The sequence below is a fragment of the Protopterus annectens genome, chromosome 2.part0 (assembly GCF_019279795.1).
Source record: "Protopterus annectens isolate FY-2018-M chromosome 2.part0, PAN1.0, whole genome shotgun sequence".
Taxonomy (NCBI): Eukaryota; Metazoa; Chordata; order Ceratodontiformes; family Protopteridae; genus Protopterus; species Protopterus annectens.
In genome coordinates this window covers 213,343,795-213,361,371 of record NC_056728.1, presented here as the reverse complement: position 1 = coordinate 213,361,371, position 17,577 = coordinate 213,343,795, and the positions used below count along the sequence as shown (strand labels likewise).

The window sequence follows — 17,577 nt, the reverse complement described above, 5'->3', positions numbered from 1 at the left end:
AATTCAGCAATATAAAGCACACATAAAAATGGTTAGCAATGCTGTAGTACACTATCTTGAGCTTATGCATGCTGACTTCATAAGATATATATGGATCTAATTCGAAATACCATAATTCCACAATACCGAAGACCAGTATATCAAGATGAGAATCATGAAACTGAAAATCCCGAACCACGCAACTATTCCCAGGGCAAGTAAACACTTGCCAACATAATTTTAACACACACCACACTATCAAAAACCCATCTAGGTGGGGGGCTACCCCCCAACTAAATATACTAACTCCCGGATTGCACTACAGTAGAGAAAGGGTATAATTCTCCATGCTGGGCAAGTGTTTACTTGACCTGCAGATAATTACATGGTTTCAGTTTCTTGATTCTTGTCTCGATATTCTGGTCTTTCGGCATTGTGGAATTACGCTATTTAACAGACCCATACACACACAAATTTTATATGCATGTTACATAAATATATAAATAATACTGCTGGTTTAACTATTAGTCCATCAAGATGATGTAAAAAATAATTCAGTCTAAGAATTTCAAGAAATAAGAGCAGACGCAAGAAATTGGGGAAAATAGTTCACAACTAAGTCTGACTCCTCTGATTGCAGTACCCCTTGGCCTTAGCTTTATAGCTCTATTTTGGCACCCTAAATTACTTCTGGACAGCCTTCTAACCACTAAGCTCACTTTTTCCTTCATACCACTCACCGATGCCACTATTATTTAGACTTCCTCAATGCAATTTTTTCTCTTACTTTTGGTATACCCCTTCCAATTCTGGTTTACTCCATCTATGGGAACCAACTTTCCTGTGCAGTCATAATTTCAGGTTCCCACTAGTTTTTTTTTTTTTTTTTTTTTGTTGAACTATCCTCCCCACTTTTTTGTGACTGCTTTGTTACTCAATTCTAGTGGCAGATTTGACCTTAGATACATGGATTACACTTGCACATTTAAAAAAAAATTTCCCCTTCCTAACCTTTTACATACTACACTACATTTAGTTTTGACTGGTCCCAAGAGGAATTTGTTCCCATGCTTTGCTAAGTCCTGATGCCTTTGTTAGCCCAACTTCAAATTATTTCTTAAGCCATACATGGTCCTCAGTTTCCCTCCTGTTCTGCTGCTCTCAGACCCTAAATCCCTTTTCTGGAGTCAGTTTCTTATAGTGCTGTTTCATTTTCTATTGTTTTCCTCTATGTGAGTACACATGCAGAGATGAACTCCCACCAAAGTTCTTTTCATTCAAATTTGTTCACTGAATGCAATGATGGGATCCCTGACTCAACTATCTGCTTATGTCAGGCTAGTTCCCCCACTGGGTGACTTACTGGTTTGTTCTTTCTCTGACTGGTCCTTTGATATAAAACTCCTACTGGTCCTCAAGTCATCCAGCAAGGCATGTTACTGGTGTAGGGTTTTCTCTTTGATACAAATAACTATCATAGCAGTAATCTTGGAATGCACCAATGTAGGCATTGTTGGTCTAATGCTAAAACTAGTCACAACAGACTATGCTATAACATTTCCAGAAGCTGTATCATTATGCAAAACTAATGCCAAGGGTGCTGCCAGAGAACCAGTTCTGTAATTCTCCATATTGGGCATCACTAAGGAGATACTTACTGACTAAGGCACTCTATTCCCTTTATGTCAAGGGTACTGTTCCAATTGTCAGTGCCTTAAAACCAAACAGTTAAAGAGTCAGTCTCCTAGCTGCAGGCTGATGGATTAGTAGACACATTAAATAAAACATCAGAAAGCTGTGCTGAGGAAAGTTGTTAAAACATGTATTAAAAAAAATGGGACCAGCTGTACCCTGCTTACTGTCTGCAATCAATAAGGTGCCAGCAGCTTCAACTGGGCTTATCCCATCTGAACTCACGCACAGCAGGAGTGTGACATTGCTGCTTGATATTGCTAAAGAGGCTTGGGAAGAAGACAGGACACTGTTCAAGTGTGATGGAACACCATGTTAGTTTGCAGCCTAGATTAAAGCTGGTAATGTTCACAGTAAGGCAGCATATGCAGTGATCTCAAAAAATGCAACAAATCAATTACTTTATAATAAGAAAAGCACAACTCAGATAATTTAACCCAGGAGACTAGGTAATCCTTTTAGGACCCTCCCTTGAAAACACATTCATAGCTAAATGGCAAGGGCCATTTGAGATGATGGAAAAATAAATGCAGGAAACTATAATGTCAGACAGCCAGGAAAGAGAAAGACAGAAATTAATGCTTCCTAGATGCCCAGAGTTCAACTAATGGCACATGCAGTGGGGAAACCGAATGAAAGAGGATGACAGTGAAAGTCTAAGACAGACTAGTCCATCCTGTGGAAAGGAGGCTGCCTAGGCCAACTGAAACAGCATTAAAAGCCAAGTGAACTCCTCATTGCAAGAGGTATATTACATAATCAAAAGGTTGTGCATGAGTAGAAGTGTGCCAACACCTTCCATAGGCAGAAACTGTGGCGCTCACAAGGCTGCCATGGGGAGGGGGTTGGACATACTCTCATAGCAGTACAATGCTGCACCACAGTAATCAATCTTCTTACTGGTCCAGGTCCTGGTCATGGGTGAGGTTCAGCCCAAGAGAAGCTACGGCAAAACCAGTAGATCCGGTGAATGAAGAGAGAAGTTGGTGGCAGATGATGGTCAGCTGCAGTGAGTGGGACAAAAAATAAAAAGTACACTCTCCCTTCTATGACCCTTTCAAAATGTGGACTCATCTCTCCATTTCCAGTAAAGAATAAATGGTGCAGACCTAATGCTGGCTTCTACAAAACATCATGCCTCTCCTTTCTTTTGCTGCATACCTCTCTACGGTTCAGTGCACCGCTGGATATATTTTACCTGCGACTGCGCCTACCTTTCCAAGACTTCTTGTCATAGCAAGCATCTCCCTGCTTTCTGTCACAGTCAGGCACTGGAATGCATTATGCATTGCATTCAGGAAGACAAGTCTGTTGGATACTCTATTATACCCAGCATAATTAACCCAATAGTAATGCACACTGTCAAACAAAGGATATTGGCAACATCAGCACATAGCCATCACTGTCATCATTACAGAGTGCAAGTAGACAAAAATCTAAAATGGTACAGTAAAATGTTTCTTAGTCAAAGTAACTGTTTGGCCAGTACAGCAGAAACAAATTAAATACTTAGGAGTTTTACAAAAAATATGAACAATAATGTGGGTGAAAAAATATCACAAATTGTGAGGGCAGGCAATGATAAAAAGAAGTTATGTACTTACTTTAACAGTCCTCGTTTGTAGTCCATCTCGCCTACATTCTTGCTGGATGGGTTCGGAGCCGATATTCGATAATAAAGCTTGAAAGCTTTTACTGGCTCGAGGCTAACCCCTATCCCATGGTACCTCATGGCAATTCCCCACATCTTGTTTACAAGAAAGCAACAAGTACCCAGCAGGTATGAATTATCAGAAACTGTATATACACAGACAAAAAATTATGTAATATTATCCATGCCAGGTGGACAACAACTATAACCAGTTCAGACAGCACCAGTATAGTCCACCAGACCCTCCAGAAACAGGAAGGGGGTAGGAGGGAGGGACCCAGGAATGCAGGCGAGATGGACTACAAACATGGAACGTTATGTAAAGTACACAACTTCTTTATGTTATGTAGTCCTATCTCACCGTAATTCTTGCTGGATGGGACAGCGTCCCTAGCACTTTTATCCTGGGTGGCTCAAGCAAAGAGACTCTTCAGCACAGTGGACCCAAAGGATGACCTGTCCTGGGAGGCCAAATCCAATCTGTAATGAGTGACAAAAGTATGTGGTCTTGCCCAAGTAGCTGTTGTGCAAATAGTATCAATTGGGAGCCTAGATTTAAAGTCACATGAAGTAGATATTGCCCTAGTAGAATGGCCTTTTATTTTTTTAGGTAATTGTTTGCCAGCAGTTTGATAAGCAAAGGAAATGCAATCTGAAAGCCATTTTGAAAGAGTAACCTTGGAAACAGGCAACCCTTATTCTTGTCAGAAAAAGAAACCAATAATTGATCTGATTTTATGAATTCTTTAGCCCTGTGCAAGTAAAATCTGAGAATTCAGATTTATTAGTGGTTTGGAAAAAACACTGGTAGCTCTATAGTAGTGTTCAGATTATGCTCTGTGCATACCTTGGGAAGAAAGGAAGGGTTTGTCCTGAGTGAGACTCTGTCCTTGTGGAAAATAATGTAAGGAGGTCGAATAGTAAGGGCTTGCAGTTCTGTGACTCTCCTAGAAGATGTTATGGCTACTAAAAATAGTGTTTTCCAAGATAATTTTAGATCTGATGAAGAAGAGGGCTCAAAGGGTGCAGACATTAATGATGTGATAACTAAGTTTAAGTCCCAGGGTTCTGATGGTTGTTTGGAGGCATGAGAAGAACTCCCTTCAAAAAGGTTTTGCACAAGGACTGTGACATGATGGGATTTTCCATGAAGCCAAAATGGAAATTAGAAACGGCAGCTAACTGAACTCTGACTGTAGAGGCTGCAGCTCCTTCATGAAAAATTGATGCAAGGAAGGATAAAATAGATTCTATAGGAGCTATATAGGGATTTAAGCCTTGGTTTGTAGCTCAGATAGAAAACCTTTTCCATTTGCTGGAGTATAACTTGGCTTATGGGATGAGATCAGAATGTGTTTGACAGAAGGGGAAAGGGGGATGCACCTGGCTGTTCGTGGAACTGGAGCTGTCAATTTGAGGGTGTGGATGGTGGGATGGAACTGCCCTGACTGATGAATCAGGAGGTCTGGAGATGGTTCCAGAATCCACGGTTCCTCCAAAAGGTAGGGCCACAGGAAGGGAAGCCATACTTGTCGATGCCAGTAAGGAACAATGAGGATCAGGGTACTCCTCAACTGCTTTGCTTTCTGTATTACCTTTGGGATGAGAGGAAAAGGTGGGAAGGCATAAAGAAGTCCCTGGGGCCAATCGTGGACTAGAGCATCCCTGGGTGACACCCCCAGATGGGGAATTAGGGCAAAGTAGCTGCTGCATTTGGTGTTCAGGTGAGTGGCGAATAATTCACAGCAAGGCTGGCCCCATCTGTGAAAGATCTCTTTCGCACCTTCTGCATTCAGGGACCATTTGTGAGGCATCAGAATTGCTCGGCTGAGTTTGTCTGCTATCACACTGGATTTCCCCGGGATGTGCATTGCTACCAGAAAACGAGTGCCCATTGCCCATTTCCACACTGTTAAGGCCTCTCGGCAAAGCGGGTAATATTTGGTTCCCCCTTGCTTGTTTATGTACCACATGACAGACATGTTGTCTGACTGGACTGCAACTGTCCCAGTGGGAAGGGAGCTGTGAAGTGCTTGCAACGCATATAGCACCACTCTTCTCCAGAACACTGATGTGCAAGTGGTTCTCTTGGTTCTGCCAAGTACCTTGGACTGTCATTCCCAGATAATGCCCCCCCACCCTATCTGGGAAGTGTCTGTGGTCAAAACTGCTTTCTCTTGGGGAGGAACAAGTGGACGACCTAGGAGAAGTTGTTCTGTGTGCAACCACCATGTCAGATCCTTCTTGCAGGTGTTTGCTATGAAAATCTGATGAGACAATGGAAGGTCTTGCATCGACCATTGGGCAAATAGCAGCCAATGAAGGATTCTGATGTGTAGACAGGCTAGAGGAACTAATAGGATGGAGGAAGCCATAGTCCCTAGGACTTGAAGGACTACCCTGGCCTGAACCTTTTGACTGTTTACAAGGATCTGACTTGAGTGCGCAGAGACTCTACTCTTTCTGTTAGTTAGTCTTGCCGACATGGTGGTTGTGTCTAGTTCTGATCCTAAGAATACAATGTGCTGCGAAGGCGATAAGGCGGATTTTTTTAGGTTTACTGTGATGCCTAAACTGGTGCACAAGGACAGAGTCTTGTCCCTGGTTCTGATGAGTTGATGCTTGGAGGTAGCATTGAGGAGCCAGTCGTCTAGGTATGGAAACACCTGGAATCCTCGACATCTCAGGTGAGCCGTTACCAGTGCCATGCATTTGCTGAACACTCTGGGGGCTGTAGTGAGACCAAAGGGCAGTGTTTGGAACTGAAAATGACTGGCTCACAGCCGGAAGCACAAGTGTCTCCTGGAGCGCTGTCCATTTTGATGTGGTAGTACGTGTCCTGAAGATCTATTCAGCACATCCAATTGTCTTTCCCGATAAAAGGTAATATTGACTGCAGAGTGATCATTCAGAACTTCGATTTCTTTATGGACTTAAGTCTGCTGAGATCTAGAATTGATCTCCAGTCCCCTGTCTTTTTTGGAACTAAAGAATCAAGATTAAGTTCCGGATCCTATTTGCTCTGTGGGGACTTCTTGGATGACTCTTTTTTGCAGCAACGAGATGACCTCTGATGTTGCACGGTCTAGTTGAATGGGTGGCATTGTCTGGTAGAGACCAGTTTGTTGGGGGTTCAGAAACAAAGGGAATCAGATAACCTCTGGATATTATAGTGTGTACCCAACGATCTTGCGAGATGTTTAGCCAGGTGCTTGGGTACAGCAATATAAGACCCCCAACTGCCTCCAAAGATGAACAGTCGGGCAACCCCTCAGGGACGATGGAAGGGACTATCAGAGAAGGTTTCTTTATCTCCCTGATGTTGCAGACCTCCTCTACCGTGAGGGCGGCATCTTCCATTATATCCTCCCCCTCTGCCGCTAGGGGAAGGCTGACCTTATGCCCGAGGGAAACCTTTTTGGGATTTACAGAGCCACATTTTTTCTCCTGTATTACCCATGGGATAGTGTCTAGATGGGAGGGGGAAACGGACTCCGACAGCAGATCAGGTTTTCCCTTCCTGTTCGCACCTGGCCAAAGTCTCTTTCACCTGGGGTCCAAAAAGAGATGAACCATCAAAGGGGACGTTAGTGAAAGAAGATTTACAGGATTCCGTGAAATTACAAAGACGCATGCAAGAATGTCTCGAGAGATATTCCTGCTGCGGCTGCCCTACTCGCTCCATCTGCTGCATACGATATCAGCCTCATGGAGGAGTTAGCTATCGACGCAAGGGTGGAGAGTTGCGCAGAAACCTTATCCATGGATCCCGGAGCTACTGAACCCTGGAGTCAGTCTCCCAACTTCTTCAGGAGATCTCTCAAGATGAGTAAAATGGGTAAGGTAATTCAGCGATCTTAGAGTAAATGCTACTGAAGAGAAGGTACGCTTCCCATGCCTATCCCATCGTCCTACACTCCTTGTTAGGAGGATGGATATTAGAAGATGCTTCGGATAACTCCTCCTTGGTGGCTGCTGCTGCTGCCACCATAGCATCAATGGGAACTCCTTTTGTAAGAAAAGTCTTATCTTCAGGTGCTGTCATGAATTTATTTGACCTCCTCGGGATGGGCTCCACTGAGTCTGGGGAGGTCCAGGCTTTCTGTGATATGACCCCTAAGAGTTGGTCATAAGGCGGTGTCACCCAGGATGTGAAAGGTCAGGAAGCAAAGGCCTCAAGATAAACTGATTCATCCTTAATAGGGTTAGAGGTCTTCCAGTCACCCCTCGAAGGATTTCTAGGATGTCAGAAGAAGAGATATCCTCGGGGGGGGGATCTAGGGGACCCTTCTGATTCCTCCAAATCAGTGTCAGAAGTGACATACTCAAGCGAGTCAACATGCTTCCTCTTCCGAGGGAGCTCTCCAGTGGGATAATCTGGGGAAGGTCTCGGAAGAGGGGACACCTCCAATGGGGGCTGCTTGGGTCTCTGTGGAGGTGGCAGGGGGAAGAGGTTGCTGCCTGCTGCTGGTGGGACACAGGTTCCAAAGGTATGGCTTTTGCAGAAGATAAAGCCTTCTCTATAGCTTTGAAAGCCTTTCCCCCCTGCTCCAAAGAAGACCATTTGGGAGCCGAGCTGAGTCGAGCCAAGGCACCGAGAGGGAGGGTTGGTTCCAAAGAAAACCCAGGGTGACTGTCCCCCTTGGAGTTGACTCGAGAGAGTCAGCTCCCAGATCCCTCGGCTCCAGACTGAGCCACCAAGGATAGAGTAATAATTTCCGAGGAAACGGGGAGGATCCCCGGAACCGACAGATCCAAGACTGAAAAACCTGAAGTGATGAGCTCCGAGAGCGTAGCAGTCAGAGGAGGAGCAGTGGCATGCAAAAGGGTCAGCTCTGAAGCCTTTGGGTCAGAAGGGGACAATTTCTTTGCCAGAGCTGAATCTGAAAGCAAACTCTTCACCACCCGCACAATGCCCTCATCTGAGTGTCCTGGAGGATCTGGTAGAGAGAGGAGGAGATCTCCTCCTCTCCAAAATAGAAGATCTCAAGGTAGGTGACACAGGATCAATATCAGGTAAAAGTTTCGGTACTGAAGGTTGCCTCGGCACCAATGTGGAAGAAGTTGAATTGGAGCCAGAACTCCTTGGCTCCGACGCTTTGGTCTTTTTTGACGGCTCTGAAGCTGGGGCCAAAGATTTTCGTTTTGAAGACTTAGGAGCTGCCTGACCGAGTTCCAGCTGTTCCTGGAAGGAACTGGTCATAAGACCCCTATTAGTTTTTGTTTCCTGTCATTCATGACCATGGTACTAAATGCATGGCAAAAGGTACAGGGCTCTTGCAAATGAGCTTCACCTAAACAGTACACGCAACTGGTGTGACTGTCTGTCAGAGACATTTTTTGTAAGCATCTATCACACTTTTTAAACTCTGAAGGGTGATGGTTCTTATGCTATAGTCTAGCTAGAGAAGGCAACAACAATAACTAACTACCAAGGTAACAATAAGATAGTGAAAGACAGAAAAGAGTTATATAAACATTTTTTTTTATAAGACACACACTCGGGGAGGAAAGGCCCTCTAACTTAAACGAACACTATGGCCCTCTAACTTAAACGGGCCGTACAATCCTAAGGGGAAATTAGGGGTCAGAAACTCTCAAAACAGTCACGCAAAGTGATTAACAGTAATAAAGACTGGGATAGAATAAGAAAAGTTGAGAAAAGGACTAGATTTAATAAATAAAACTGTTACTTAGCAATGAGCCAATAAGGCACAACCTCGAAGCTTTCGCGGCAAACGAGATCTGGGGAATTGCCGTGAAACACCATGGGATAGGGGTTAGCCTCGAGCCAGTAAAAGCTCTCGAGCTTTAGTATCGGCCAAGTCGGAGCCGAATATCGGCTCCGAACCCATCCAGCAAAAATTATGGTGAGATAGGACAGATGTACAACATCCAAAGGTTTCTTGCATTACTGAGTGTATGTATACCTTTACTGCATGGCAAACATAAGACAGATTTAAAATAAAAATCTTACACTTACAAGAACTGTAAGGAAATACTGGCTTGCTTCAAATTACTAATGATGACATCCAGCTGATCAGAGCTAAATGGGCTGCTGAGGTCTGTGAACACTGCAATATGCATCCGTTCATTCTTCCTTCCTCTACAATGGATGAAACAAAGCACAAATAAAACAAATGAAAGTTAGGCACTAGGTTTCAGTGTTGCTTTTCATAATTTTTATAAAGACAATAACAAGAATACAAAAGATGTATTACTGATTTAGTGCATGCACTACATTTACCACAAGTGTACAACACCAGACAAATGCATCTGTACTTAGCTAGATACCACTGCATTATTTGACCGTCTCTCACGATTAATCAATGTAACATAATGGGCAGAGCTGCACACACATCTCTCTCTCTCTAGGTAATGAAGGTGGTACTTCGTAACAAGAAGAAAGGGAGTACTTATAAAGCATACACTGCATGGCTTTACAAAGCTTTTCCAAAGAAAATATCATCACAGCTTCTCTAACATTTGCATTTTAGGGGATTTGGCTTTCAGAACGGACTATAATCCTGACTATAATCAGAACACCACTTATAAAAGTGGTTACTGAGCTGGTTCAGAGCCAAGCTCTACCACAAAACAAACTCCTGCTTCCCTCTGCACCCACAGAACACTAACATTCTTATTAAATCTCTCTCGGTCAGTTTTAACTACAACCTATGTCAACACAAACTAATGACAAATTTTAGCTACCCTGGGACTGAATGCCTCACCTGTTCATAATGACACCTTTTTCACTGGATTTCCAGCATCAACAAGAGTATTTGCATGATAGAATGCTGACAGACCATAAGCCAGCTTCAGGTAGAATGACCAAAATAAGCCTTTTGTTGACATGTACATTTTGGATAAATAACCTTTGCTCCTATACTTTAGATTTGGCTTGGCACTGATTTACAACTGCAAGCCTTCGATACAATACCCCACTCGGGCATTATAGATAAACTCACCAGCTTAAATATAAACCCCTATGTCACTAGATGGATTGCAAACTGGCTCAAGGACAGAACCCACATGGTTAGAATTGCTGGAGCCATGTCAGACTCCAAACCAGTTACAAGTGGTGTCCCACAAGGCTCAGTCCTGGGACCTCTCTTGTTCGGTATATATTTCTCGGAGGTACAGGCCAACACGGAAGGACTGTGGCTGACCAAGTTCACAGATGACTGCAAACTGGGTGCCATAATCGACTCTCCAGCCGACACAAGCATCCTCCAAAAGGGCCTCATAGAAACAGACAACTGGTGCCAGAGCCATGGCCTCAAGCTAAATGCCAAAAAGTGTATAGTCATCCCTTTGGCAAAACAAAGTGCCCACAAATTACCACATAGGTGGTAATCCATTAAGTACAGAAGAAGTAATTAGGGACCTGGGGACCCAAGTTGATAGCAATCTCTCATTTGACAACCACGTGGCCAAAGTGGTTAGAAAAACATTTTATATAGCCCACCTAATCATGAAGGGATTCACATCTAGATCAGGGAGGTCATCGTGCCTCTTTACTCATCCCTCATCAGGCCCATAATTGAGTACAATGCCTTTTGGGATGTACCTTACCAGACACCTGCAGCAACTGGAAAGACCCCAAAGTACCTCACCAAGAGGATCAAAGGGCTCAAACAGATGCCATATGCTGCCGGTTAAAGAAACTCCAACTCTACTCAGTGGCATACCACCTGTTCAGAGGCGATCTGTGCCTGGCGTATAAAGCCATGTCCAACCCGAATTAATGGACATGCTGCACCTCAGAAAATCCAAATCCCATCGAGCTACGCTCGAGACTTGAACCTCAGCACTGAAATAAATAGGACATGCTGGAGGGACAGATTCATAACCCAGAGGCTCCCTTCACTCTGGAATAAAATCCCATTCCAGGTTAGGCAGAGTCCCTCATTGACTCTCTTCAAGAGGAATCTTGATGAGTGGATGGGAGATCGTAGGTTTACCCCGGGTATCACTTCTGTGTGACTGTTAGACAGAGGTACAGTATACTAACCTCGAAAAAGGGCATAGCAAAATAAATTTAAAATGGGTGGTGAAAGCCAAACACATTCTGGCTAGGCTTATAAATGCCCTAAGGCAGACAGCCTAGTATGAACCTATGAACCTATTAAATACTGGTGTACAGTTCACAGTCTGGAGTCTACGACTACTGCAATAGTGATGTGTACTGAATCAGCAAATTTTTACGCCTCTAATATATAACTGATGAAAACATTTGAAAAAAAGGATTTCGGTTAAATTATTTTAGGTACATCATGTGTACTGATTTTGACTTTTGCTAGGGAAATTATTTTAAATTAAGAATTTGGCTGTTTTCAGTTTAATTTACACAGGATAGATGTTGAGTTAAAGTTGTCAGAAACTAGCTCAAAGCGTGTATGACCAGGTTCTTGCTACTAAATCTAGATAGAAGAGTAATAAGACTAATGCACTCTGCATTCTACAACATGTAAATTCTTTAAAATGTAAATTCTTTAAAAATTTTTCTTTTCTTTTTTTTTTTGTGCTCGACTTTGTGGATGTCAATTACGTGGTCATACGGATACACTGCTGAATATTAAAGTATGCTGGCAACTTGCAGGTTAATGTCACAAATTTTCCAGGCATCAATGACAGCATAAATATAAAGTCTTTTATCTTTCGGCTTTTCCCAGTTAGGGGTCGCCACAGAGGAACTCCGGTCCGCTAATGATTGGCAGTGGATTTTTACTGTGCAGAGTTGCCAGCCTGATGCTCAGCCTTCAAAGAAGGCACACCCATTCACCACGCACACACCTACCTGCATGTCTTTATATGTCACTCAACCGGGGACAGAAGGCGCTCCAGCCGAGAATCGAACAGGAAAACCTCTGGCTGTGAGGCAACAATGCTAATCGCTGAACCACAGCGGCCTATATTAAGTATGTTCTGAAAAAAAAGGTTCATCTCAGCTTTAATTATATACATATTTTTATTCTTGTTTACCACACTGACACTCATACCTCATTATTTTTTTTCTGTTTTTAAAAGCATCTTCTTTTCATGTTAGTGTTGTATGACCATGTGATGTGTTAAGGTTTTACATAATTAACTTTTGAAACACTTGTTAGTGTTTCAGATGATGGATCCAATTCCAGAAGACTTGTTCTCAGTGTAAGTTACCACTTATACTAAGGGCAGGTATTTTGGAATCTGGCTCTTGGAGTAAGCCTGTTTACAGATAGGCCTTACGCTAAAGTGAGTCATTTACACTGAGAGCAAATACTTGGGAATTGATGAAGGATCAACAATAAAACACGAACAAATGCAAATGAAACTTAGTAAGGAATATTTCATAAAACAAATTAATCCTGAAAACAGCACTAAAATCTAGGAATAAAATTCAAGCTATAAACCAATTTGCCCTTCCTGTCCTAACTTACAGTTTTGGAGTGATTGACTGGCCCCAAAACGTGTTGGATAGATTAGATAGGAAAACAAGAAGGATGCTTCATGCTCACCAAATGACTTATAAAAATCAGTGCATACTAAGATTATATATTCCCTGTTCTGAAGGAGTGATGAGCTTCCTTGAAATTGATTATAGTTATAGAGCTGCAATTGTGGGACTCCACATATATCTGTTGACCTTACAAGACCCAAATGTAGTGAACGTTTTGAAACATGAGAAGAATAAATCTAAGATGACTTCTCTGCTTAATTTAGCAGAAGCATATCAGTGTCAATCAGGAATGGAAATTATAACAGAAGTGGATAAAAATCAGGCAACTGAATGTGCCAAAAAACAAAAGAAAGAATATAAGGTAAAGGACCAGATGAGAATGCAAGAAATGTGGAAAAAGCATAAATATAGTAGCAAGTTTAAAAAAATTCTGGAAGAACCTTATGTTGATAAGGAACGAATGCAGGAATGGTTAAGGAGAAGCAAATTCAAACCAAGAGATGAAAGGTTAATATTGGCAGCCCAAGATAGTGGGCTATGTACACGTTGGCTTACAAAGTCCATTGAACATATGGGAGAAACAGACAAATATAGGTCTTGTAAAACTGAATTGGAAACAGTTGCACACCTTGTTGCAGGTTCCGACATATTAATGGCAGAAGGACTGTATACTGAAAGGCATAATAATGTGGCAAGATGGATTGTGCAAACACTATGGTATTGAAGTGGCTGAAAAACCCTGGAAACATGAGCCACAAAGCATCATACAAAATGATGAAGTTTATATCACATGGGATAACCCATTACCAACAGTTCAAAAGACAGATGCTAGAAAACTGGATATAGTGGTCCAAGAAAAGAACATAAGAGTAGCATTGATCATTGAAATCGCCACACCCAGTAAAGTACAGTTTTGTACCTACCATAAATGTAGATGTTCGAGGATTCCCTTGCTGCAGTCCTGACAATTGGGTATAGTCCGCGTCCCAGTCGGCCCGAATACCAGAGTATAAGGCTGACGTCGGTCATGGCGCCTTAGACTGACGTCAGTACGTCAGGGTACTAATGCGCATGACCGACGTCATTTCCTCAGTCTTTTCTTGCCCCAGATGTCAGAAGACCCAAAAAGACAAGTCCCAAAAACAACCTGCACCAAAAAACATGTACAATATATATAGTAATATATATAAAAAATATAAGCATGTAAACTCACCTACACAACCACCCTGAAACACAGAGGGGAAGGAGGGAGGGTAAATTGGACTGCAGCAAGGGAATCCTCGAACATCTACATTTATGGTAGGTACAAAACTGTACTATGTTCTTCGTCTTCCCTTGCCGCAGTCCTGACAATTGGGTAGAATCCCAAAGCAGAGGTAAGGGAGGCTGGCAAATTATAAAGTAGCAGGAGCTGACAACATGCCTTGTAAAACAGCTGTGGCAAAACCAGCTCTAGTCTTAGAGTATATAGGCAGGTGATAATGCCTAGAGAAAGTATGCACTGAACTCCAAGTAGCTGCCTCCAGAATATCCTTAGTTGCCACCCCTTAGAAATGCTGTTGAAGTGGCAGTAGCCCTAGTGGAATGAGGCCTAATCCCAGCTGGAACCTCTTTGCCATGATGGGAATAACAAAATGCAATGCAAAACCAATCCACCTAGAAATAGTTTGTTTTGACACAGGCTTGCCCTGTGAACTTAAAGCAAAAGAAACAAGTAACTGCTGAGACTGCCTAAAATCTTTAGTCCTGCTCAAATAGTAACGCAATTGCCTGTGTACATCTAAAGTGTGTAAAATCTTCTCCCCTTTATTTTGAGGATCTGCAAAAACGTAGGCAAATGAATAGTTTGGTTTAAAGCCACACTAGAAACCACCTTAGGCATAAAGGAAGGATTAGTACGTAATGATACCCTGTCCTTATGGAAAATCAAGAAGGGCTCTACTGCCATAAGGGCCTGCAACTCAGACACCCTTCTTGCAGAAGTAATAGCCAACAGAAAAGCAGTCTTCCATGACAAATATTTCAATTCAGCAGTAGCTGCAGGCTCAAAAGGTTGTAGAGTAAGTTTTTCCAACACAAAATTGAGATCCCAAGCAGGAGTAGGAGCTCTACGTGGGGTCTTATATTCTTTGCCCCTCTAAGAAACTGCTTGAACAAAGGATGCGAAAACAAAGGTGGGTCACAATCATAGTGAGCTGAAATTGCTGCAGCATGAATCTTTATGGAAGAGAAAGACAAACCTTTGTCCAATAATTCAGTAAGATATTGAAGAGCCACACTCAAATTAGGCTCTGAAATCTCCAAATTCTTTGCTGTACTCCACAATAAAAATCTCTTCCATTTTTCTCGTACACTCTCCTAGTACTAGGCCTTCTAGCTTCCATAATCACATTTAAAACTTGTTGAGGAAGCTGAGACCTACCATGCTTCAAGACAGAATATGCCAAGCCGTGAGATGAAGAGATTGAAGCTTGACATTGAGCAGATGACCGTCCTTCTGAGATAACAGATGAGGAATCAGAGGTAAAGGCCATGGAGGCTTCTTTACAAGACTCCTTAGAAGTGGGTACCAGTGTTGCGAGGCCAATCTGGAGCTATCAAAATCATCCTTGGCCTGTCCTGTCTGACCTTTAGTAATACCTTTGGAAGAAGAGGCAGAGGTGGAAAGGCATAGACATGAAGGTTTTCCAACTGAAAGACAGAGCATCCACTTTCCAAGCTGTGTGATGAAACCCCTTTGTGCAATACTTTGGCAGCTGGTGGTTTAGTGGAGAAGCGAACAGATCTATGTCTGGAGTTCCCCATGACACTGTCAATGTCTGAAATACATGAAGATCCAGTTTCCACTCGTGGGGATCCATGATTTGTCTGCTTAATACATCTGCTAGGGAGTTCTGTGCTCCTGGCAGAAACCTTGCCTGAAGAGACAGTTGCAGGCTTAACGCAGTCTCCCATAAAATCATTGCTTGCCTGCATAGAGGATAAGAATGTGTTCCCCCTTGCTTGTTGATGTACCACATGACAGTTGTGTTGTCTGTTAGAATCAACACCTGCCCTGGAAGAAGTAACTCCTTGAACGCCATCAATGCAAACTGGACTGCCAACATCTCCATGTTGATATGTAGATGCTGTAGTCTGGCAGGCCACTTGTCTTGTATCCACTTTCCATTTAGATGAGCTCCCCAAGCAGTGTCCGAGGCATCTGTCGTTAAAATCTGACTCGCCTCTGGCCGGGTCACAGAGAGTCCCTTGTTTAGGTGACATTCCTGAGCCCACCACAAGAATTCCTTTTGAAGGCAAGGTATTATTTGAATGACAGTGTCCAAATCTTGGCAGTGCTGTGTCCATACATTTTGAGATACCATTGCAGCTTCCTCATATGCAGTTTGGCATTGGGAAGCACCAGAATACAAGATGCCATGAACCCTAATGCTTGAAGGACTGTCCTTGCAGTCAGCACGGACTGATGAGATAGTTGATGGAAGTAAAGTGACAGACTCTTTTGTTTGTCCGGGGTTAAAAGGCCATCTGGGCTGCTGTATTCAGTCTCACACCCAGAAAGCACATGTCTTGAGAGGGTACTAGACTGGACTTTATTTCGTTCACAGAATACCCTAGGCATCTTAGCACTGCTATGACATATTCCAGATGCTGTAGAAGATGTTCCTTTTCCTGAGCCAGAATCAGGCAGTCGTCCAAGTAAGGATAAATTTGAATGCCTTGAAGCCTGAAGTAAGCTATCACTGGAGCCAGAACCTTTGTGAATACTCTGGGCGCAGTAGATAAGCCAAAGGGCAATGCAGAGAACTGATAATGAAAATCTCCAGTTCGAAACCGCAAATACTTTCTGCAACTTAGCCTTATGGGCACATGAAGGTAAGCTTCCTTGAGATCCAAAGTTACCATCCAGTGATCTTGCCCAGCAGAGGTAACAGTTGCTGTAACGTCAACATCTTGAACTTGGGAATGTCCAGATAAGTGTTGAGGATAGATAAATCCAAAATTGGTCTCCACGTGTTCCCCTTCTTTGGTACTAGGAACAGGCGAGAATAAAATCCAAGCCCCTTTCTGACACAGGGACTGGCTGAATAGCCCCTATCTGGAGTAACTGAGAAACTTGCTTGTGAGCCTCTTTTCTTTGTGGAGGAGGAACATCTGGCATGCCTTTGAAAGGGGCATTGTGTGGAAATAAAATCTGTACCCGTGATGAATGATATCCAGCACCCATCTGTCTTGAGTGATTAAATCCCAATTTTCTTTGAAAAGAGACAATCTTCCTCCCAAAGGAGCTGCCAGACGAGTCCACTGGCAGCTGAAAAGGCAGGTCATTGGTTCTGCTTACGAAAGGACTGACCCCTGCCCTCACCAGAAGTCTGAGCAGGTGAACTGTCTGATCTAGGCCTAAACGAACCTTGAGCCCTGCCCCTACCACGTCTAGACCTACCCCTAGACTGGGAACCATAAGCAGGATATGTCCACCCCTTAGCAGGCCAATTTCTACTAAACTGAGGCTGCACCTGCAAAAATCTTTAACAGTCTGCATAGACTTAGCTTTGTCCTCCATTTTCTTTAAAACTGCTTCCACAGGCGGTCCAAACAACACATCAGACTGTAAAGGAGCATCCAAAATCCTGGTCTTAACATGCTCAGCTAAATTCTGATCCTTCAACCATGCATGTCTGCGAAGAACAGAACTAGTAGCAGCCACCCTCGAGGAGGCCTGAACAGCATCAAAACCACACTGCAAAGAATGCTTACCCACTTGTTCAGACACATGAACCAAATCCAGCAATTCTTTACACTCAATACCTTC

At 43.1% G+C, this 17,577-nt stretch overlaps 1 protein-coding gene across 3 annotated transcripts in view; it reads right to left on the bottom strand.

Annotated features, from left to right (window-relative positions):
• The window catches only part of XRCC5 (X-ray repair cross complementing 5), a 2,194,257-nt gene that overhangs the window by 1,961,232 nt on the left and 215,448 nt on the right, over nt 1-17,577 (bottom strand). For all 3 annotated transcript variants that reach the window (XM_044060671.1, XM_044060672.1, XM_044060673.1), the window contains one exon: nt 9,306-9,428. In XM_044060671.1, coding sequence (XP_043916606.1) covers nt 9,306-9,428 — 123 coding nt within the window. The remainder of the gene's footprint in view (nt 1-9,305; nt 9,429-17,577) is intronic.